This window comes from Gossypium hirsutum, chromosome A08, assembly GCF_007990345.1.
Source record: "Gossypium hirsutum isolate 1008001.06 chromosome A08, Gossypium_hirsutum_v2.1, whole genome shotgun sequence".
NCBI classification, from domain to species: domain Eukaryota; kingdom Viridiplantae; phylum Streptophyta; class Magnoliopsida; order Malvales; family Malvaceae; genus Gossypium; species Gossypium hirsutum.
This window is the reverse complement of record NC_053431.1, coordinates 352,685-375,093: the sequence shown is the minus strand read 5'-3', so window position 1 is coordinate 375,093 and position 22,409 is coordinate 352,685. Positions and strand designations below refer to the sequence as shown.

General features: G+C 33.9%; 4 protein-coding genes across 9 annotated transcripts; 1 reads left to right on the top strand and 3 right to left on the bottom strand.

The window, feature by feature from the left end:
- On the bottom strand, positions 1 to 2,909 carry LOC107953109 (actin). Of its 2 annotated transcripts, none has more exons than XM_016888340.2 (5): positions 2,748 to 2,909; positions 2,116 to 2,185; positions 1,644 to 2,037; positions 699 to 1,312; positions 1 to 360 (listed from the first exon to the last, which is right to left on the bottom strand). In XM_016888340.2, exons 2-5 carry the CDS (start codon positions 2,173 to 2,175, stop codon positions 295 to 297), a joined length of 1,134 nt encoding a protein of 377 aa, XP_016743829.1. In that variant the 5' UTR covers positions 2,176 to 2,185; positions 2,748 to 2,909; the 3' UTR covers positions 1 to 294. The 2 variants fall into 2 exon arrangements, with proteins under 2 accessions (XP_016743829.1, XP_040931417.1); XM_041075483.1 differs by having other exon boundaries at positions 694 to 1,312; positions 2,748 to 2,907.
- A 2,690-nt stretch (positions 2,910 to 5,599) lies between these two features.
- On the bottom strand, positions 5,600 to 7,364 carry LOC121204826 (dof zinc finger protein DOF2.2). 2 transcript variants are annotated; one of them, XM_041075481.1, is made up of 2 exons: positions 7,124 to 7,364; positions 5,600 to 6,898 (listed from the first exon to the last, which is right to left on the bottom strand). In XM_041075481.1, the coding sequence occupies exons 1-2, from the start codon at positions 7,172 to 7,174 to the stop codon at positions 5,990 to 5,992; spliced, it is 960 nt and encodes a 319-aa protein (XP_040931415.1). In that variant the 5' UTR covers positions 7,175 to 7,364; the 3' UTR covers positions 5,600 to 5,989. The 2 variants fall into 2 exon arrangements, with proteins under 2 accessions (XP_040931415.1, XP_040931416.1); XM_041075482.1 differs by having other exon boundaries at positions 5,600 to 6,895; positions 7,124 to 7,353.
- Positions 7,365 to 10,010: 2,646 nt separating this feature from the next.
- LOC121203180 (copper methylamine oxidase) lies at positions 10,011 to 13,062 on the bottom strand. Of its 4 annotated transcripts, none has more exons than XR_005900009.1 (9): positions 12,942 to 13,062; positions 12,666 to 12,868; positions 12,338 to 12,553; positions 11,768 to 11,830; positions 11,600 to 11,656; positions 11,411 to 11,494; positions 11,015 to 11,305; positions 10,865 to 10,944; positions 10,011 to 10,417 (listed from the first exon to the last, which is right to left on the bottom strand). XR_005900009.1 is itself a non-coding variant. In XM_041075479.1 (8 exons), exons 2-5 carry the CDS (start codon positions 12,825 to 12,827, stop codon positions 11,600 to 11,602), a joined length of 528 nt encoding a protein of 175 aa, XP_040931413.1. In that variant the 5' UTR covers positions 12,828 to 12,868; positions 12,942 to 13,060; the 3' UTR covers positions 10,011 to 10,417; positions 10,865 to 10,944; positions 11,015 to 11,305; positions 11,411 to 11,599. The 4 variants fall into 4 exon arrangements, 2 of the variants coding, with proteins under 2 accessions (XP_040931413.1, XP_040931414.1); XR_005900010.1 differs by having other exon boundaries at positions 12,680 to 12,868; XM_041075479.1 differs by having other exon boundaries at positions 11,411 to 11,656; positions 12,636 to 12,868; positions 12,942 to 13,060.
- A 1,921-nt stretch (positions 13,063 to 14,983) lies between these two features.
- Positions 14,984 to 15,804, top strand: LOC121204578 (uncharacterized). Its single transcript, XM_041074655.1, has 2 exons — positions 14,984 to 15,502; positions 15,583 to 15,804. Exons 1-2 carry the CDS (start codon positions 15,107 to 15,109, stop codon positions 15,802 to 15,804), a joined length of 618 nt encoding a protein of 205 aa, XP_040930589.1. The 5' UTR covers positions 14,984 to 15,106.
- Positions 15,805 to 22,409: the final 6,605 nt, after the last annotated feature.

Here is a 22,409-nt window from a genome sequence, read left to right as displayed (position 1 = left end):
TAACTCTGAATTCATTCATTTTCATTTACCCTTATGGCATTTCTTGAATGGAAAATTCATTCAACAACACTTAAATAAAAACGAGAGAATTTTCAACTCTATCGTCATCTCCGCCATTCTTGGTTCATTGCTTTTCGACAATATGAACATTAAAAGAAAAAAATAAATAAAAGAATAAAGAGAAATGGCATATAGATTGAAAAAAAAAAAAAAAAAGAAGCTTGCGAGCTGCAATTGTTTTGCCAAATAAAAAAACAAGACATTACTTTTGCGCCTCTTGCACTCTTTGAAGAATTAGAAGCACTTCCTGTGCACAATAGAGGGGCCGGATTCATCGTACTCCGCCTTAGCAATCCACATCTGTATTTCGATCACAATGAGTAAGTGTTTTCAGTACGAATATGACTAAAACCGAATCAAGATAAAAAAAAAAAAACATATGAATGTTGTTCTATTCAAAGTAATTAACCTAATAGTTTCCGGAAAATCGAATTTCTTGAAGCACGAGAAACTAAAAATCCCTCACAGTCCGACTCATTTATAAGCAGGGGGGAATGGGAAATTGCTTCTTTAGACCCCTCAAAGTTCATAAAATTTTAAACGGGAAAATTATAGTTTAGCCCCTGAAAAATGCTAGAATTTTGAGTTCGCCTCTATTTATAAGAGTTAAAGCATTTAGTCTGTTAAGTGAACAATACCTGCTGGAAAGTACTGAGAGATGCTAAGATGGAGCCTCCAATCCAGACACTGTATTTCCTTTCAGGTGGAGCCACCACCTTAATTTTCATGCTGCTTGGGGCTAAGGCAGTGATTTCCTTGCTCATTCTATCAGCAATTCCAGGGAACATAGTAGTTCCACCACTGAGAACAATGTTTCCATACAAATCCTTCCTAATGTCGACATCGCACTTCATGATAGAGTTGTACGTGGTTTCATGAATGCCTGCAGCTTCCATTCCAATCATGGAAGGTTGGAAAAGGACTTCTGGGCATCGGAAGCGCTCAGCGCCAATGGTGATCACTTGGCCATCAGGCAACTCGTAGCTCTTCTCAATGGAAGAACTAGTTTTGGAAGTTTCTAGCTCTTGTTCATAGTCGAGTGCAATATATGCCAGCTTCTCTTTCACATCCCTCACAATTTCACGCTCAGCTGTAGTGGTGAATGAATAACCACGTTCAGTCAAGATTTTCATAAGGGCATCAGTAAGATCACGACCCGCTAAGTCGAGACGGAGGATGGCATGAGGGAGGGCATATCCTTCATATATGGGGACAGTATGACTCACCCCATCTCCAGAGTCCAAAACAATACCTACATCAAGTATTTTAGAGAATGGTTAATAGATGAAAAATGAGCAAACTACTAATTATAGGCAGAAATGGGAATCAACAACAGAGCATTTCAAATTCTTCCATAATTAACTCAAGTTTTATCCAAGATACCAAGAGCCATATTGCTCCGCATCTTCATTTTCCATAAATACATGTATCCAGCACATATCTAGATAAAGGATATGAAGATCAAACTCCAAGTCCATCCCTCTAAATGTATGGAAAACATAGAAACGATTGAGTTTACCCTTATCAAGAACTTACCCCAAAATCAGAGGAACATAGATGGATTGCAGTAAAAAATTACTTACCAGTTGTACGACCACTGGCATATAGGGAGAGAACAGCCTGGATAGCAACATACATAGCCGGTGCATTGAAGGTCTCAAACATGATTTGGGTCATTTTCTCACGATTGGCTTTAGGGTTAAGAGGTGCCTCGGTAAGAAGAACCGGATGTTCTTCTGGAGCCACACGAAGTTCATTATAAAAGGTATGATGCCAAATCTTTTCCATATCATCCCAGTTGTTAACAATACCGTGTTCAATCGGATACTTCAGAGTTAAAATACCACGTTTGGACTGAGCCTCATCCCCAACATATGCATCTTTTTGACCCATACCAACCATCACACCAGTGTGACGTGGACGCCCCACGATGCTAGGGAACACAGCCCTTGGAGCATCATCACCAGCAAATCCAGCCTAAAAAGAGAGAAACACATCATTAGAAAATATCATATATATATATATGAAATATGATAGAGTATCCTAAACTGTTACCTTGACCATTCCAGTTCCATTGTCGCAGACAAGTGGTTGAATATCCTCACCATCAGCCATCTTGTATTAACTAAAACGTGGGAAATAAGAACAACATCACAACAATACAGAGAAAAAATCCACATTTCAACAAGCATGCTTTGAATTAGTTATGAACCAAGACCAAATCATCCTCGTTCAACGATTAAATATGAAGTTATATACAAAATAAAGTTTGTGACAAAATTCCTAATCCAAACCATAAATAATCCATCACAAACATTTTGTTCAAGAAAAACTATGCCTAGTCATAGAACAGACCCTTCATATGATCTTACATTCTCATTTTTTTTAATCTATTTTATTGATACGATAACTAGATTCAAAACATTATTAAAGTGGAAATAACAAAACATCAATGTATGCCGTCATTAGAAGCCAGAGAACAACAAATTACCGAAGATCGAAACTAGAGCTATTAAATCAAATTAGAAAATAACGGATAGATACAATTCCCGCTAGCTTATCAGACTGCTAATCGTATACAGATCGAAAATCAATAGAGAAAACGGGAATCTGAAATATCAGTCTCTTGTATTTTCTCTTTTTCCTATATTTTCTCAGGAATCAAACAGAAACTAAAGAGAATTCACCTGCGAAAAACAAAAACAATGTGGAAACCGGAGAAAGACGATCTCAGCTACCAGCCTTTTGAGTTCTAAAAGAAAAAGAAAATGGTAACTTAAAAATGATGACCTTTTTTGAAATTTAAAAACACCTAATGAAAAACTTTTTAGTTGTTTTTTAACCGTTTCACCGGATCCTTCGGTCGTATTCTCCTTTTTAGGTGATGGAGCGCGTCAACTGGGCTCTAAACCTGGAAACCCGGTTTCCCTTCCACTTTGGTCAGAGAATTTTAAGTTTTTACAATTGATATTTAAAAAAAAATGTAATTCTTAAAATGTGTTGAAAAATAAGGATAAATTACAACCAAATTAAGCTTAACACTAAATTATTTAAAAAAATTATTTTAGATATAAAATATTTGACAATTTTTATTTTAGTCACTGAGCTGTTCAAAAGTTTTTATTTAAATAATTCGATTGTTAATTTTTTTTTCAAAAAGAAGACCTATTAGTGAGTTTCAAACGATTTAATGGTTAATGTCGAATATCGAAGAAGAAAGTTGTTTCGATTTTAATTTACAAATTGGTGACTTCAAAAGCTATTTCATAAAAAAATATTCAAAAAAATTTATTTTAGACCTGAAATATTTAAAAATTTTCATTTTAGCTACTAAACTATTAGAACGTTTTTATTTAAATAATTGGGTTGTTAAGTTTTTTTTTAAAAAGAAGACCAATTAGTGAGTTTCAGGCGATCTAATAGTTAAGTCGAAAATCGAAAAAAAAGTTATTTCGATTTTGATTCATAGATTAATGACTTCAAAGCTATTTCATAAAATTTAAAAAAAAAACTGAATTGTACAAGCGAATGGGAAGAAAAATTTTTGACTGGTCGAATAGAGGAGATCATAATGCAGCGATTTTAACAACCCAGTGACTTAAATAAAAACTATTTTGTAGGTTTTTAAAATTAATTGACTAAAACGTAAATTTATTAATAGTTTAATAATTTTGACTATAATTTAACAAAAATAATTTATATTGAATGTCAACCATTTAAATTATTAGGCTTTTTGAATATAAAAAAAAATTAGTGCTTAAAGTCTTATCCTATATTTTCGAACATTAGATAAAAATATTAAATTCAAAAAATAAACTTAAAAAAAGAATTTTTTTAAATAAAAATAAATATTAAAGAATTTTAGTTTTATGTGTAACGTTATAAGGAAAGTTAAAAGAGATGCTGAGCTTTCGCCTCCATTATTAAATGGTATAATTCTCCTTTTAGTCCCTTTTAAAAAAAATTAAGAGTCCAAGTTTAATCTTTTTAACTTGGGCCAGATACAAAAATTAAATTTTTGACCTTATAAAATAATATTTATTCAATTAAGACCATTTTAGTGCAAAACTTTTAATTTTATCTCTGCCCATAATATAAAATTAATTTTTTATTTCTCCCACCACCACCACCAAATAAAAACCTTATCTCTCCCTTTTTTTTTTTTCCCTCTCAGCTTCTTTCCCTTTTTCTAATTTCCGTTTACCCCACAATTACGTCATCACAAAATTTTACTTTTTATTACAAACTGTTTCTTCTAAAGTTCTATGACCAACTCACTATCAGACATATCTCTTTATGTCCGGATCCTACAATTTTTTTTTATCGTGATTAAGATGATATTTATAAAAATATATAATTAATGTACTAATTTTTTAAATAAATAAAAAAAGCTTGGTAATTGAATAAAATTTATTTTTTTAATGTCATTTTCAAATTAATGTTCCAAAATTATCATATGAATTGCTTTATTCGTCGGTGCAAGGTCTTGGTCCCTGCAGAAAAAAGAAGAAGCAAACATCCCTTTGATTCCCTCTTTTTTTTTTTGTTTAAGACAAAATATTGTTTTCAAATTATTAGTGGAAATATTTTGCACCTTTAATTAATTATTTTTAATTAAATTTGATGCTCCATTTTCTGATATCAGATTTGAAGGTTAGCATACTGAAAAGATAAATAAAGAGTTATGCTCAAAAGGTTGCACTTCTTTTGACCATGCATAGTTAATAAAAAAAAATATTATTTATTCTTTCTATAAAAAAGAAAAAAAACTATAAATTCTAGAATACTTGGGTTCAAAAACATAGAATTGCATGGCTTTGAGTGGTATTTTTGGCGTTTTCTTGGATTCTCTCGTCTTTTAACTTTAAAAACTTTAATATTGGGAAAATTTTTTTTGAAAAAAGTTATAATCAAATTATTTGATGAAATTTATGAAAAATTTTGATCTTAAGAATGGAACACATTACAATATGTTTATGTATATATCTGACAATGATGCTTAATTATAAATATGAAATTTCCACTAACTAGGATGAACTAAAATATTGTGAATATATATATGTTTGTGTATCTAAATCTTAACTTCCTTTGCATAAAAGAATAGAAATGGATATATATATATATAGACAGAGAGAGAGAGAAAGCTAAAGACATGATATATCAACAAATATAAATATATCAACAAACAAGAAGTGTAAGTGCAACATGAAGCAATGAACATTGCTAAAGACACCATGGAATTGATGCTTATGGTGGACTGTGCATATATGGTAAAATAAAACTTTGTAATAGATATAATTTCAAAATAATGGTCAATATATAAAAATTCATCAATGAAGAGGAAGATAATCTCTGTGCGTGTGTATTATAGGGGTTTACAAGTGCAGCTAGCCATTTGTTGTTCGGCTAGAATGCCAAGAAAATGCATATATGGAGGAACCCAAAATTTAGCATGATTTTATGCAACTTACACACCAGTGTCAACCATGGAATCGTTAGAGTATTTAATGAAAGATCTATCGAAATGTGAGCAATATGATGATTTGCAGACATGAGAAAGGCTATATATATATCACAGAGGAAATTAGTTTATAATGTCAGATAAAAGATCCCATAACATCACACATAAACATAGAACACATCAGTAAACAAGCCCATGCAAACAAAATAACATTAAAAAAAAAACCAATATATATACTATGAAACATGCAACATCGATTCTGCAAGTCTTTGTTTTTTCTTCGATAGATGATGATGATGATGAGATAAGTTCTGCACTTAACCTTGCAACTTTTCACCACCCATTATTTACTTTTTTGATGTTGAAGGAAGCTTGTGTGCCAATCAAGGTGATCAAACTATATATATGTATCTGTCATTAAAGCTAGCTGTTTTGATAACTGGACAGCTTGAAGATCAGGTTTTTAAACTACAAGAGATGATTAGTATTAGAAGCGTTGAGACCTGATAAATCTGTCCAATTATTTCCTCCCCAGTACTGATTATTCTCAGAAGCATTATTCATCATGGATCTTGATAGGTTTAGCCCTTGGTTGTTGTTGTTTTCCATTTTCACTGGAGCTAGCTGAGAAACCCTAGAGCTTGAAGTTATGGAACGAAGAAGCTGGCTTTCACCCATCATTGAAGATGATCCTTCCATGCCTTCACTTTGAAGTGAATACAAACCGTTTGTTGGCTCAAAGAAAGGGAACTGCTGATGACCTGCTGATGATAAAATAGGGCTGCTCATGCCTGAGTTGGTTCCTATATGAAACCCCATCTCAGCTTGTCCTCCATTAACACTACCACCAAAGTTTAACCCAATATTTCCCATGCCAAACTGAGAGAAACTTTGCAACGAAGCCATGAAAGGCAAATGAGGGGTTTGCTGTGGCAAATGGCCTGTGATTTCAGAAGGAATATTATTATTAACAGCATTTGTTGAATTAGAACCACCTTGTTTCTGAGCCGAACCCGTGGATTTTGAGCTGCTGCTTTTGTTTTTCTTGTTTCTCCGGCATCCTCCGCCGACCGGCACACTTCTAAGGGCACCCCCTCTAGTCCAATACCGCCGACACGTCTTACAAAAGTGGCGTGGCTGTGAAAGACTGTAGTTATTGAAGTAGCAAAACTTGGTATTAGTAGACTCACACCTTGGACATTTCAGAGCTGCTTCAGGCTGTGGAATCTTGGCTAACCTGGCTCGATCAGCCATTGAACCTGGCCTAATAGAACCAGCACCACCAACTCCAACATGAGAAGGTGGAGGAAGAGGTGGAAGCTGAGGGTTTTCAGTACTACCAGTACCAACTCCACCATGTTGATGATGATTATGCTGCTACAAAAAAAAAGGAGAAAATTTAAACCAAAACCCCAAAAAAAACAAAAGTAAATCTTTACTAAAGAAGAACAATAATTGGTATATTCAGTAAAAAAGATCACAAAGGAATAGGAATATTTATCTTTTGAATTTGCTTTATTTTTACTTTGGGAAACACAAACTATGGATAGAAATTGATGAAAAAAAAGATGTAAAACAAAAACAAAAAAAGAAAACCCTTACCTGCTGCCAGTTGGGAGGATCTAAATAGATTGGAACAGATGAGAAAACCATGGTAATTATTTTTTTTCTTTTTATAAAGTATGATGGGTTCTTTAATAAGGTGGAGAATCCATAGACACTAGGAGGAGAATACTGAAGGCGAAGAAAGCAAAAGAAAGAAGAGAATTAAAAGGAAGAGAGGCAGAAGGAAAGAAAGATAGGAAGGTGGGGAGGATAGAGGGCTTTTTGTTTTGGTTTTTTTTTTATTTCTTTTTTTGCTCTTATTATAATTATTATTCTTATTCCTTCATTCCCTCATCTTTGCTTTTTGTTTTTATTATATTATATATATATTTTTATATATTTTAGGGTTTGAGTGGAGGAAGTTTTTCTTCATCTATAAGCTTTCTTTGATCTTTTCATGCAGTGGACTGTATTTGTTTTAGTGCTCAAAAAGTGAGTTCATGCATGATGCATGGGAGATATAAAGATAATAGCAAGCAAATTAATCACCTTTTTGCCACTGTGGTGGTACATTAATCAAATGTTAAAGTTTCTTTCTTTTCTTTTTTTCAAATGTTAATTTTATTAGCACATGTATGTATCTACATTCATCTTAAATATTAAAAAATAAATCTTGAAATAATTAATAAATCTTAAATTGTTAAAATATTTAATAAATATTATTGAGGGATTTTTTTATAATATTTTATATTTTTATAATTCTAAAAAAGAATAAATATATATATTTAAAAACCCACACATACTTCATAATTTCAACTAAAATTTTATTATTATTCTTTGAATGGGTCATAATCTAAAATAGGTCGAAGAACGAAACACGTGCAGAATCACCTAACGAGTCCGGTTGTACTAGGAAAAAGTACTAGAGCAGAGGATGCTAGCTGGCATTTGCTTGGATCACTCTAAACTATGAGTATTTCATCGAGTTTTTCTATTACGAATTGAAGCGTTTTTACCTAGTATGCATGGGGGAATTATGGGGGGAAAAGACGAGTTTTTCAGGATGCCCGAGAGGAATTTTTTTAATGTTTTTGTCTCATAGCAATAAAACTATAAAAGCATGCCCACATTTTATTTAAAAAAATTATAATTACAGATTAACAAAAATATGATTCAACATACTCAAATACCATTTTTTTTTCCAAACTACAAACACTTTTATTACTGCCTCGAGTTCCCCCATTAACTTTCCCTTTTCCTTGAAAACATGATACAAAAAGCCTTAATATATATTAATACATATTGGGTTTTTTTTTTTTTACCTTTTTGACCAGAGCTTATACTTAAACTTTGAGCATATAGACACTACAACGAATTGAAACTCTAAAAAAAAGGTAGGAGAAAGAAAGAGTTACAAATATTGAAATTCAAATTTCAGAATACTCCTTAGTTATTACATTTTTAAAATGAGAGAATAAATTAAATATTAAATTTGCATTTATTTGCATATTATTTAAAAAACAACATCTTTAAGTACCAAATTCCAAGCCATTCGACCTATTTTTCTCGGCTCATATATATGATGGTATTTTTATATAAATTTTAATGAAAATTAGACATTATAAATTTTAACTATTTAATTTTATCATTTTAATCAAAATTTTATTTAATTTTTATATAAAATTTAAAAAATATGTTTTTTACACGAATTTGTTTCCACATTGTACACTTTTTTTTTTAGTATTATATATTTATTAGAACAATTAAAGGATGTCGCATGTGTTTGGTTTCATGTTCATTCCACGAATTTTTGCATTTTTTTATAAAAAAGTTATAAGTAGACGTATAACAATTTTAAATATTAGAATTAATGATTGTAAAGCACAAAATGAACACAACTTAAATCATAATAATTTTGGATATAACAACAGATAGTGTTAAGATAGGACATAAGTTAGTTGTTATATATTGTAAAGCTATAAATACACGTTTCGAGTAAGTTAGAAGTATAAAATATAGAATAAATATGTATTTTCAGTTTTATGGTTCAAGGTTCATATGTTTTAACATGGTATCAAAGCTAGACAAGCCTTTGCTTTAGTCATTCTCAAGTTATTCTTGAATGGTTTCTTTGTGGTTGACAACCCGTTTATAGAAAAGATTGCTTTCTGGTTTGTTTACTCAAGTGTTTTAGCGTGATATTGTTGCGATCTTGCCCGGTATTCTGTTTGTTTGTTCTTTGTTTTCTTGCTTTATTAGTTAGAATGTTGGATCACGATAGTGAACCTAGAAGAGGAAACAAATGCACCAACAACTACAATAAGTAAGGAAGTGTTAGATTACAATAATCCCTTGTACCTTCATCCATTAGGTACATTTCTTGTGTCACACTAGTAAGCAAGGATAGAAAACTATAGCATTTGGAGTTGATCAAAGCGTATAGATTTATTAGCTAAAAATAAATTCGGATTTGTTCTTTCTTGTGGCCTTTTAGTTTACAATGGTCACACGTTCCATTAAACCTTTTCTTCTAACCATCTTGAGATGTTGCATACATGACTATTGATTCCAAGCTACTAGAACTAGGAGCAATTTATCTTCGTGACTTTTTTTAACCAACCGAGGAAGCTTGATTAGTTGTAGGAAAAGGCTACATGAGCAATATTTGACTTTTGACACCATTATAAGTTTCATAAGCCCCATCAAAAACTAAGGGCTCCTTTGGATTGAGACAGTGAGGCAGTGAGGCACGTTTGAAAGGAAAAGATGGTGCCAAACTCACTGCATTTGTGTTTGGTTGAGGGTGTCAGTGCAGTGAGGTTGCTTTTCAACCACACTGATCAGTTGATTTTCAGCTGGAGCAAATAGCAGCAGTTAGAGGCTTACTGAGTAGTTGACATTATAACAAACAAAAATAGCCTTACTTTTATTTATTATTTTACCATTTTATCCTTAAAAATTAAGTTAATTTCATTCCCAAAACGCAAAAAACCCTACTCTTCAATTGACAGTAACAAAACTCCATCGTAACAGCAGAGCAGACTCTCAAAGAAGCTATATTTTTCTACTCATCCTATCAATCTTGTTCTCAACTTTGATCTGGTAAGTGAAAACCCTTCTTTTTCTACTCTATATATGTGTTTGAATTGTATGAAAGTAGTTTCTGTTTTTCCTTTAAACACAAATCCATATGTTCTTTCTCCATTACTTTTTTACCTCTACTTGCCGTTGAAGAGATTGAACATAATTGATGATTTCATTCAGCATACCAGCTTTGTCTGTGATTTTGTTACATCCTGGTACTAAATCTTGCAGATACTTCATTCTTTCACTGATTTTCTCCCTTCTAACCTATATAAATCAACATAATTAAAACATTATTATCTAATGAAAGAAACCTGATAAAATAAAATAAAACAAATCAGTAATAATACCATCCATATTCATGTCTCCAGCAATGCTGTATTCATGTCTCAAACCCTCAAAAACTAAAACTATCAAAAACAAAACAAAGCACAACTAAACAAACGAAACAACAAAAGCTTGTAGTAATATGAACAAGTTTAGCAGGTTTGCTATATGACTTCATGCCTAACACAAGTTACACATAACTATAAATATCACAGAACACAATTAGACCCACCTTAAGCAGCAAAAGCTTAAACTAACTACACTCTTTAGTTTTCTATTGTAGAAGAAGAAACTGAATGACCATCTGAAAATATAACTCCACAACAGTTACTGAACAATTATGGCCCACTGACTACTCACTAAAGTATTAATATAATACACACTTACATTGATCATTTTTCCAGAAAGAGATCTGCATCAGAGTAAGGATTATAACTATAAATTTCGCACTCCGAGAGTTTCACAACCTGCATAACCGGGTATTTAAAATTACCAGCTGCTGAGACTTGCATTTAGTCATTTCGAACTTACACTCACCTAATCTAGAGCCTTATAAATTATTTTGAGGAGTGAACTGCCCCCATATGCCTCGATCCATTCCTATCAATGATGTAAAGCAGGAAACTTAAATGCCAGGCACAGTGACTTATTTAAGGATAAAACATACCACAATTGAATGAAAACTAGTTATCGCTCTTCTCACATACTACAAACCACCATCAACAGCATCAACATCTTCCCCCAAATCCATCTCTTTCACCACAAATGACATGAACACAACACACCATTGGCCCAAAGCTTCATGAGTCTGATTAACTCCCAAAAAAACTGATGAACATGCAAATTTTAGACTAAAATCATTAAGTTATATTCATAACCAGAAAACTTGCACTAAACAATAATATAAGAAGACTTGATTATTGAATCACTTACAAATGTAGATGTCATGCCAACACAAGCTCCAGCAGCAAGTCTTTCGAGAACAGGTAGCTCGCCATCTTTTCCCGTGAAAAGTTTCTAGAATTCAATAGGAACTAGAAATCAAACGACTAACTTCATCAAGGGACACGCAATAAGCATCAATACAATTCTAAGATTACATTATGCATATTCTTTTATTACCTAATAAGTTTCATAAGCAAAGAGCTGGACTGCACTATAAGGTACAACTCTTATCACCTGAACCATTTAGTACTAAATCAATGTTAACAACAGCTCAGTAAACCATCACAATTACATTATCAAAATCCAATCCCAAAATAAAGAGTGGAAGTAAAAACTACAAAGAACCTGAGGAAGATTGCCCTTCCAGTACCCTTTAATTCCATCATCCTTCCCAATCGATACAAGCGCCTGCAATTTACTCTCAAATAGTCACCAACATTTAAATACAATCCAATAAAACTACCTTAATCAGCGGAATTTCAACAAACATATAATTACCAATTACAGTAAAGATAGAACATGCAGAAATATAACCAAAGATACCTGAGAAATAGAAAAATGAACCCAAAAAAATTTGCTGCAAACTCAATAGCGTGAAGGTAGAACATAGAACCATTGGACTTGATACAATTTCAATATAACAATCCACCAATCTATCAACATATGAGGAATTTAATATAACCAATGCCTCATACTTTTTTTAGCAAAGCTAGGAAAGATCCGTGCCTACATATCTTTTTATAAAAAAAAAACTCCATTAATTAATCCACAAAAATTTACATAAAAATGAATATGATTAAATCTAAAAAATTACATATGATGCAAATAAGGGGTCATTTCAACTTACATTAATGAAATGGAATATCTAAACGAAACTCAACATGAAAAACCAAAAACATAAAAGAAGAGAAAAACCTTCTTAAGAGAATGTGCATTTTTACCCAGCCCATCTTCTCCTGCATCAAATGCATTCTTCCTATAATGTGGCTCATTTGGATCTCCGTAAGGAACTACCATTTGAATGAAACTTAATCTATGGGTTATAGGCCTCCGACCACGACTACCATCAACATAAGCAACAAAATATATTACGAGACCCTCCCTAGGAGTGAAACCAATTCGGAAATTCCACTGAAACCAGAATTGCAAATAAAATATATTAGTACATCTTGAATTGATAAAAAGTTATAAATATATTTTCACTACCAAGCACCTTTTGCCATTCAACAAAATTCCCACTGACACGAAAATTGGGACCTTCTGGTTGAATGATTTGTAGTGGTTTCACATCACTTCGATCAACACCTCCTCGTGTTTCACCAGCAGTGTAATTTCTTAAAGGATCAGCTGGTGGAAGAGGAACAAGTTTACGGTCTTCAAATTCAATCACCACCATATTTTGCATGTCAACAAGGACATGTATTCCCTCAACTGGATGAGCATAACCTATATTAAAATCACATTGAATTTCAAATAATCAGAAAAAAAAAGAATTAAACAAAGAAAGAAGCGAACTGACCTACATAATCTCCAAGGAAGCCATAATCGGTTAGTTTCAATCTTTGAAGCCTAATGGATTTATTTTGCCTACGCCAGTATTACAAAGAACGAATGAGCTTTTCTTTCTTTTTTTTCTCCCCTCGGTGGCTCCGCCGAGTCAAATTCCTGTGAATTACACGTTTATCTGTTTTATTATTATTCTTTTTCGGCATAATAACCTTTTTAGTCCTCCAACTTTAGAAGAAAATTTATTTGAGTATTTTAATTTATAGTTTTGTCAAATCATTCTAAAATAGATAAAAAAAATTAGCATTTGTTAATTTTATTTGACAGAAACATGAAGAAATTGTATTGTAGATAGATTTTTAAGCAATAAACGTGAACCAATGGTTCTTGCAGATTTTTTCTTTAATTTTATTAGTTTGGCCTAGAGACTTAAGTCTGATATCCATATAAATATGTCTTGTGTCCAAGAGAATCAGAAATGGAGTAAATATGAGACTTGAAAATTATATTTTAGTTGCATTCATTTTCACTTTTTCCATTAAGTTGAAGCTTTAATTAAGGTGCCAGTTTTTTTTGGGTGTGGCTAGATAAAGATTAGCATTGGGAGACGTCTAAAATAACTTATAGACTATATATGTTCTCTATGCTTCTTGGTGAATGCTAGCACATTGACGGAATTATATCAATGACAATAGATGGTAAAGACACGAAATTTTGTGGACGGAGATAGTAGCTTAGCAACAAAAGTTGTTTGGGATGATGAGCTGACGTTGATATTTTGTGAACTTTGCGTGAATGAAGTCAATGCTGGTAATAGACCGACAAATCATCTAAACTCAAAAGGATGGGAAAATGTCATTGCTCTTTTTCAAGCAAAAACACAAAAAAAATTATAGAAAACCTCAATTGAAAAATAAGTGGGATACATTAAAAAAGGAATGGAGGTTATGGAGGGAGTTGCTTAAAGAATCTACAGGCATTGGATGGTGTCCATCTAAAAAGACGGTCGATGCTACGGAAGAATGGTGGGCTGCAAAAATACAGGTTAGTGTTAACTTTATCATTATTTTAATGCATAAAGTTTATTGAAATTAATAATTTACAATTATAAAAATCTTAGTATAACATTTAAATTTAACATGTTATGTAGGAAAATCCTGATTTTAAAGGATTTAAGAAGAAATGAATTGAACCACGATTGAATGAGTTAATGTGGCAAATGTTTGGTGGCATTGTAGCCACTGGAGAGAATGCATGGGCACCTTCGTCTGGTGTTCTTCCAAGTGGGGTTCTTATGGGAGATGATGCACCTAATGAGGGATTTGGTGATTCAGATGAACATAGTAATGAGAATGAAGGTATTCCTCCTGATGAGGTACCATCAAACCCTTTTCATGAAATCCCTGATCGAAGAAAGCAAACACTTGGGGTTGCACACGGTAAAGGAAAAAAATCAAGTTCAAGTAGAAAATCATCAAGAAATACATTAACTACCCAGATTGAGAAATTGTGTGAGAGCATGTCTAGTCCAAGGAAGTCAGTGAATGAAATTATTTTTCCACACTCTCAATATACTATTTCAAATGCAATGGATGCTTTGCGTGCTTTGGGTCATGAAATTCCAAAAAAAGATGAACTGTACTATTTTGCCACCAAAATGTTCTAAATATCGATGAAACGAGAAGTTTTTTTGAACTTAGATCCAGATGATAGGGTTTGGTGGCTTCGACGCGAGTATGCTGAACAAAATCCAATTGCATCATTTTCGTCCTTGGTAGCAACATCCTCATTTCCCTTCCAACCATACCATCAACCACCTCCACCATAAGCTCATTAGAATTATTATTGTAATATAACTATACTGCTTTTTATATGTAAAACTAACGTATGATACTTTTTATGTTTGGTATTTTTATGCTATGCTTTTAATCAAGTTTCTGTATTGTATAGAATGTCACGAAATATTAATTTACTTTCATTTGATTACTTTTTCAGGTTATGGATGAATTTAACAATATGTATAATAGTTTTTATATGAATTATGATACCTCTGAATTAAGTGAAGAAGCTCAACGAAGAATAGCCACAATTGTTACCCAAGTTGAGCACAACAATTATCATAATGAGGAAGAATATGTGTTAAGCAGTGTATTGGTACACCATGAAACTTATTTCACTATGCAACCGCGTATGGATTCAAATTATACTGGTCAAATATGGGTGGACGAAGTATTAAATGGGCACGATGATCGTTGCATGATTAGTTTTAGGATGCCAAAAAATATATTTCACAGATTATTGCATGATTTGCAAACAAATTATGGCTTAAAGAATGGGAAAGTATCGGCGATGGAGAAGTTAGCATTATCATTGTACATTCTTGGAAATAGAGAATCAAATTCAAATGCAACAGAGCGATTTCAACGATCTGGGGAAACTGTTAGTCGAATTTTTACTGATATGTTGCATATATTTGCTCGAATGGGAATAGACACGATTAAACCCATTGAAGGTCAATTCGAGGAAGTACCGAACCGTATTCGACATGATACAATATATTGGTCTCACTTTAAGGTAAAATTTACACAATCTTTATATTTTTAAAACATAAATTATTTCTAACTTTTATCTCATTACTTGTATTTATTTTAAAGGATTGTATTGGGGCCATAGATGGAACACACATAAAAGCATGCATTTCGCCTTCTTCTCAATACCTTATATCGGACGGAAATGTGAACCAACTCAAAATATTATGGCAGCTTGTGACTTCAACATGTGCTTTATTTTTGCATTTCCTGGTTGGGAAGGAACAACACATTGTACGAGCCCATTTTGCCCGGGCCCATACCAGCAAACCAACCCAACTAGACTAGTAAAACACTTCTAGTCCATTACAACAAAAATTAACCCCAAAATGCCCAAACCCAAAATCAAGCCCAAACCTAATAGCCCATAACAAACTTCCAGCAACAGCAAACCCTAGCCCCAACTGCCCATGAGCGCCGCATGTGTGCCGCTCCACCTCCTCGTCCACCACGCCCCACGCGTCTGACACTCCCACTTGCTCCACCGTGCCCACCACCTGCAACAGAGACAGAAACAACAGCAAAGAAAGCATGCGAATGATGGGGAAAATAATAAACAAAAGGAACAAAACAAATATATTGGCTTTAAAAGCCGAAATCTGTCATGGGAACTAGGGGATTTTTTTTTCCTTTCATTTTTCAGTTGTAATACTACTTAGAATACAAAAAAAAGCAGATTGAAGCAAGAAAAAGACCCGAAACAGAAAAGGCAGAGATCTAAGGTCCTTTTTTATTGTTCAAAAACTCATCTATTAGATTTTTTTACATAGCATAGGTTTATAAAAAGGAAATAGCAAAAAAAGGACTTCAGAGGAAAGTGGATGCCAAACTGGGAGGGACCTTATGTAGTAAAAAAGGCCTTTTCAGGAGGGGCATTAATTTTAACTGGGATGGATGGCAAAAGCTTGCCCAATCCTGTGAATTCGGATTCAGTGAAGAGATACTTTGCCTAAAAAAAAAAAAAAAAAAAGGGAGAGGCCAAGGCGAAAACCCGCAAAGGGCACCTTGAGACCAAAGGGGCTTTGAATTGAAAACCCAGGAATGGGCAATTCGAATTTTCGATCAAATTTGAGGCATAGAGTAGTTTTGTCTTCTCCGAATTAACAAGAAGGAGAGATGCTACATCTTGGGGCATCAACAAAGTCTTTTAGGATTTCTAAACACAGAGTTTGTGCAGAGGAGCTCATGCTGCGATATCTGGAGCACCTTTTTTATCTTATCTTAGCAAAATTTGCTATTTGTTCATTTAGAGCTCTGCTCTCAATAAAATTCCATCTTATTCATTGTGATAATCTTTTTCATCATATCTCAGCAAAGTTTGCTATCTTGATTGATTTATTCATTTCGAGCTTTGCTCTCAGCAAAATTTTATTTTGTCCATTTTGATAATCTTTCAAGCATTTTTCCTTGAAATAACGATTAATGGATTGACAATACACATGCAGAGGGAGTTCTACATATTACTCTGAAAGTTTCTAAATAACACGAGGACCTGAAACAGGACTGTTGTTTAGAGCTGACCAAACTTAAGGGTTAGAAGCATTGGAGGAAGAATAGTCCAAATTGCATCTATTTCTTTAGGTTTTCTGTCAAAGGTACTGGCTGAACAAGAAGACATCAGTGATAGAACCTTGATGAACAATGAGGAATGACAACCTAAGCATTAAAAATGGATCATTCTCATGACATTCTACAAATATAATACATACACATCTAGTTAGGAGCATTTGATTCATTCTGATCATGTCATCCTAAACACTAGGCATAAATAGGTCCATGAAATGGATTTTGCAGGTCATGTTCCCCAGAGAACAGATCAAAGAGACTAATCCTATACCCCTGAAGTTATAGTGGGATAGATTGAAGTCATTAAAGTAGATCTTGTCTTCATGTATTGGCGTGAAGTAGATCGAAGATATCAGATCCTATCTTCCTATATTGGTAGGAAGTGGATCGAAGATGCAGATCTTGTCTTCCCATATTGGTGGCGAAGTAGATCGAAGAAAGCAGATCTTGTCTTCATGTATTGGCGTGAAGTAGATCGAAGATATCAGATCCTATCTTCCTATATTGGTAGGAAGTGGATCGAAGATGCAGATCTTGTCTTCCCATATTGGTGGCGAAGTAGATCGAAGAAAGCAGATCTTGTCTTCATGTATTGGCGTGAAGTAGATCGAAGATATCAGATCCTATCTTCCTATATTGGTAGGAAGTGGATCGAAGATGCAGATCTTGTCTTCCCATATTGGTGGCGAAGTAGATCGCAGAAAGCAGATCTTGTCTTCATGTATTGGCGTGAAGTAGATCGAAGATTGTAGATCTTGCCTTCCTGTAGTTGACAGCGAAGCAGATCGAAGATGGCAGATTTTACCTCCTTGACTACAGTGGAGTACATTGAAGCTGATAACTCTATCTCCCTGCATTTGACAGTGGAATAGATCGGAGATTACAGTCTTATCTCCCTAAGTGATAGCGGAGTAGACGAAACCACAGTCTTATCTCCCTAAATAGTAGTGGAGCAGGCTAAAAACACAAACCTCATCCCCATAGAATCGCAGCAGAGTAGATTGAAGCTACAAGGCGTATCTGAAGTTGCAGAAGAGTGGATCAAAGCAACAAGACGTGACAGGTTGGAATAAGGCTACTTGAAGAAGATGAGCACCAAAAAGTCAAGACTCGGCAAGACCGGGCAAAATTGGCCCTTTTGATGTCTTTGCTCTATTCTCGCTACGCGAAAATGAGCAAAGAGGGGCAGCTGTACGAGCCCATTTTGCCCGGGCCCATACCAGCAAACCAACCCAACTAGACTAGTAAAACACTTCTAGTCCATTACAACAAAAATTAACCCCAAAATGCCCAAACCCAAAATCAAGCCCAAACCTAATAGCCCATAACAAACTTCCAGCAACAGCAAACCCTAGCCCCAACTGCCCATGAGCGCCGCATGTGTGCCGCTCCACCTCCTCGTCCACCACGCCCCACGCGTCTGACACTCCCACTTGCTCCACCGTGCCCACCACTTGCAACAGAGACAGAAACAACAGCAAAGAAAGCATGCGAATGATGGGGAAAATAATAAACAAAAGGAACAAAACAAATATATTGGCTTTAAAAGCCGAAATCTGTCATGGGAACTAGGGGATTTTTTTTCCTTTCATTTTTCAGTTGTAATACTACTTAGAATACAAAAAAAAGCAGATTGAAGCAAGAAAAAGACCCGAAACAGAAAAGGCAGAGATCTAAGGTCCTTTTTTATTGTTCAAAAACTCATCTATTAGATTTTTTTACATAGCATAGGTTTATAAAAAGGAAATAGCAAAAAAAATAAAAAATTTTACCTTTCCGGCCACCGCGTGCGGTGGCCGGCGCCGGCGCCGGCGAGCCTCCGGTGGTCGTCCGGTGACCCCCCTCCTTGGCCGGAAATCGCTCCGTGCCCTCCCTCTCCCTCTTTCTTTCTTTTTTTTCCCTCACCTGGTCTCAAATGAATTTTTTTCAAAAAAACTTAGCTTTTATAGGGGACCAAAACGCACCGTTTTGGTCCCCCCTGTTTAATGATAAAACGACGTCGTTTCGGACGTGGGGCGGGTCGACCCGACCCGCACCAGGGCAGGATCCGCGTGTTTTTGAGCGGAAGGGCTATTTGCGCAATTGGCCCTTCCGCATTTTTATATTTCGCAATTAAGTTATTCGTTGTTTATAAATTGACCCCGAAATCCGTTACACTTTGCGATTTAGTCCCCCTTCCAACGGTGTCGTTTCAAGTGTTTGGATAAATTACTTATTTGATCCCCCATAGTTTAACGCGCGTTCTGATAAGTCCATTCTCCTTTAATTTCTTTCAAAATTCGCCCCAGAGATTTGGTTTTTAATCCAATCTCATCCCTTTTTCATCCATTTTTTTTTACCTTAAATTTCATAATATTTTTGCTGTTTAATTCAATTTTAAATATTAATTGTTATATATATAATATTATTATCATTGTTGTTTTATTATTATTGTATTATATTTAACTATATATATATATTTTGTTTCGTTTCTATTATTATATACATATATTATATTCATTATTATTAATATTTGTTCACATATTTCATTATATATATATAGGTATTTTTGTGTATATGGTATTATTTTCATGTATTCATTTATTTATATCATTTTTTTAAATAATTATATTAAGCATACACTTGTAAATATCATGCTATTCGTATATTTCCCATTATCTCATACAAATATCTTTGCATTATTCGTCATACATTTCTTTCATTTTCATGTATATGTTTTAGATATCACAACATTTATATATTTTCGCATTATGTTACGTATACATTTTTTATCTTTACTATTGTGATTATTAGTATATGTTTTTATATTTATGAATATATCTTTAATACATATAAGTATATATTTATTATTAATAGATGTTTTCAACATTATCATTATGTATATTATGTGAATATTTTAACATTATATTATATATGTATTTATATATATTACGCATATATATATACCCCCTTTTTTTAATATTATATTTTTTTACATATATATGTAGATATACGTACTTATACCTACTTAAACATATTTTTTCACACTTCATAATTTTTATACACTTACATATATTTATGCATATTTTACATCATATACATACTTATATATTTTATACTCTTAAAAATGCTTTTTGTATATTTCACATATTTTATAATTCACATACATATATTTTATATTATCACGATTTGTAAATATATAAATACACATTTACATTTTTTATAGTATTTACCGATTTCATATATGTGTACATACTTATCTATGTTTTCATATTCTGTAATATATATATTTCTTATTTTATGGTTTTAAATTATACATGCATATATATACATTTTACATAATTGTATTTATTGTCATCATTGTTATCTGGTGTTTGCTTATTTATCCATGAACACTTGTGCTTTTTCTAAAATGTTAGTTCTATTTATTTATTTGTATGCTTTGTTTATGTAATCGCCTCGTCATTTCATTTTGCCTATTGCATTGTTGTTACTCATTTTACTTTGCTCACCTTGTCGCATTCGTTATTGTTTTGTCAAGCATTGACACTAAACACCAAAAGGAAAATTTTTCTAAATAAGGCAATATTTCGCGTTTGGGAATTCGAGAAAACGTGCCCTAACGTGCTGGGTTTCGATTTCTCGTTCGACTAAACAGCCAAATATCCTCTTAAAGCTTCAAAATATGGTTTCATTAAACTATAAGGTGATCTTGGTTTCGATGGTTTAGAGTATCGTGTCCTAACGTGCTGGATGTGATGTTCCCTCGGAACAAGAGAATCTTATGTTTCAATTCACGATATCAGATTTTCTTTTAAGGATCGCATTTTTTAAAACTCTTCAAATTTTCAATTTTCGACACTAAAACACTAATTAATCAACTAGGTACCAATTTTGGGCGTATCGAGGGTGCTAATCCTTCCTCGTGCGTAACCGGCTCCCGAACTCATTTTTCTGAATTTCGTAGACCAAAATCGTTGTTTTTATAAAATTAAATCATTTATTAAAAACAACCACTTTTTGAGGTGACCCGATCACACCTCGTCAAAAAGGATTGGTGGCGACTCCCGTTTTCATTTTTTTTAAATCCAAGTCGACCCCGTTTTCATTCAAAAAATGGTGTCAACAGCTTGGCGACTCCACTGGGGATTTTAAATAAGAGAGTCAAGCCACGAGATGATTGCTTTTTGTCTTTGTGTCAAAAATTGAAAACTTGATTTAAAGATACGGTCCTTTTATTACATTTCATTTGCCTTTATTTTGGCTTTTATTATTTGTTTATAATTACTGCTTTGTTTAGAGTTAGGTGCATATTTCTGCACATTCCATTGCATGACCGTTGGTCACACCTTTTAAGTGGGAGTGAGAAACTACGCCTTCGTGAGGTTTTCACCTCCGCATGGGATAGTGAATAGCTTCCGGGATACATCTGTACCTATGTCTTCGTGAGATTTTCATCTCCGCATGGCCATAGGGAAATGTATTCCCCTGAACTGAACTCGGTCCATATGAGCCTATAATGGGTGAGGATCGAGGAATCTGCTGGTTCAGGTACCCTTACTTTAGAACCAAACCACACATAGCGAACCATAAGAACCCACCGAGATAGAGCTATTCCAGACCCTAGTGCTTACCGAATAGATGCTTTATTTATTATTGTTTACTTTAAATCCTAGATCTAATTTGCTTTGTTTGTGATTGCATGGCATTTTCATTTCAAAAGAGGTGTCGATTCACGTTCAGTATAGATAGAAAGCTTATCATGGAAAAGAGGTTTCTTGATAAAGTAGAAGACAATGCAGCTGTACGATTATGGGCTGAGACGATGTGGAGAGAGAAAGGCGATAGTCTTGCAGAAGGGTACGTATCAGAGTTATGGGACTTCACCCGTATCAGCGTAGTCCAAAATGATCTGCGAGAAATGAAGGAAATATGGGATCAATGGGACGACGGGACCAAGCAGATGTTTTACTGTGATTACGGGGACTTGCCTCACCTACTTGGTGTCAAAGTGGACAAGCATTTATTCCGAGCCCTAGCCCAGTTTTGGAATCCTGCTTACAGTTGTTTCACTTTTGGGAAAGTGGACTTGGTGCCCACCGTGGAAGAATATACGACCTTGCTTCGGTGTCCAAAGATTCAAATTGACAAGGCCTACTCTAGAGCTGCTAGTGTCCCAACATTATTAAAAAAATTGATGAGTATTACGGGGATGAGCGAACAGTGGGTCGCTGCCCGAATCCAACAGAAAGGAAACAGTAAATGCGTTCCTTGGAAAAGCTTGCGAGATTTAGTATTAGCACACCCTGATGTGAAGAAAAGAGTGGATGTCTTCGCTCTAGGTATCT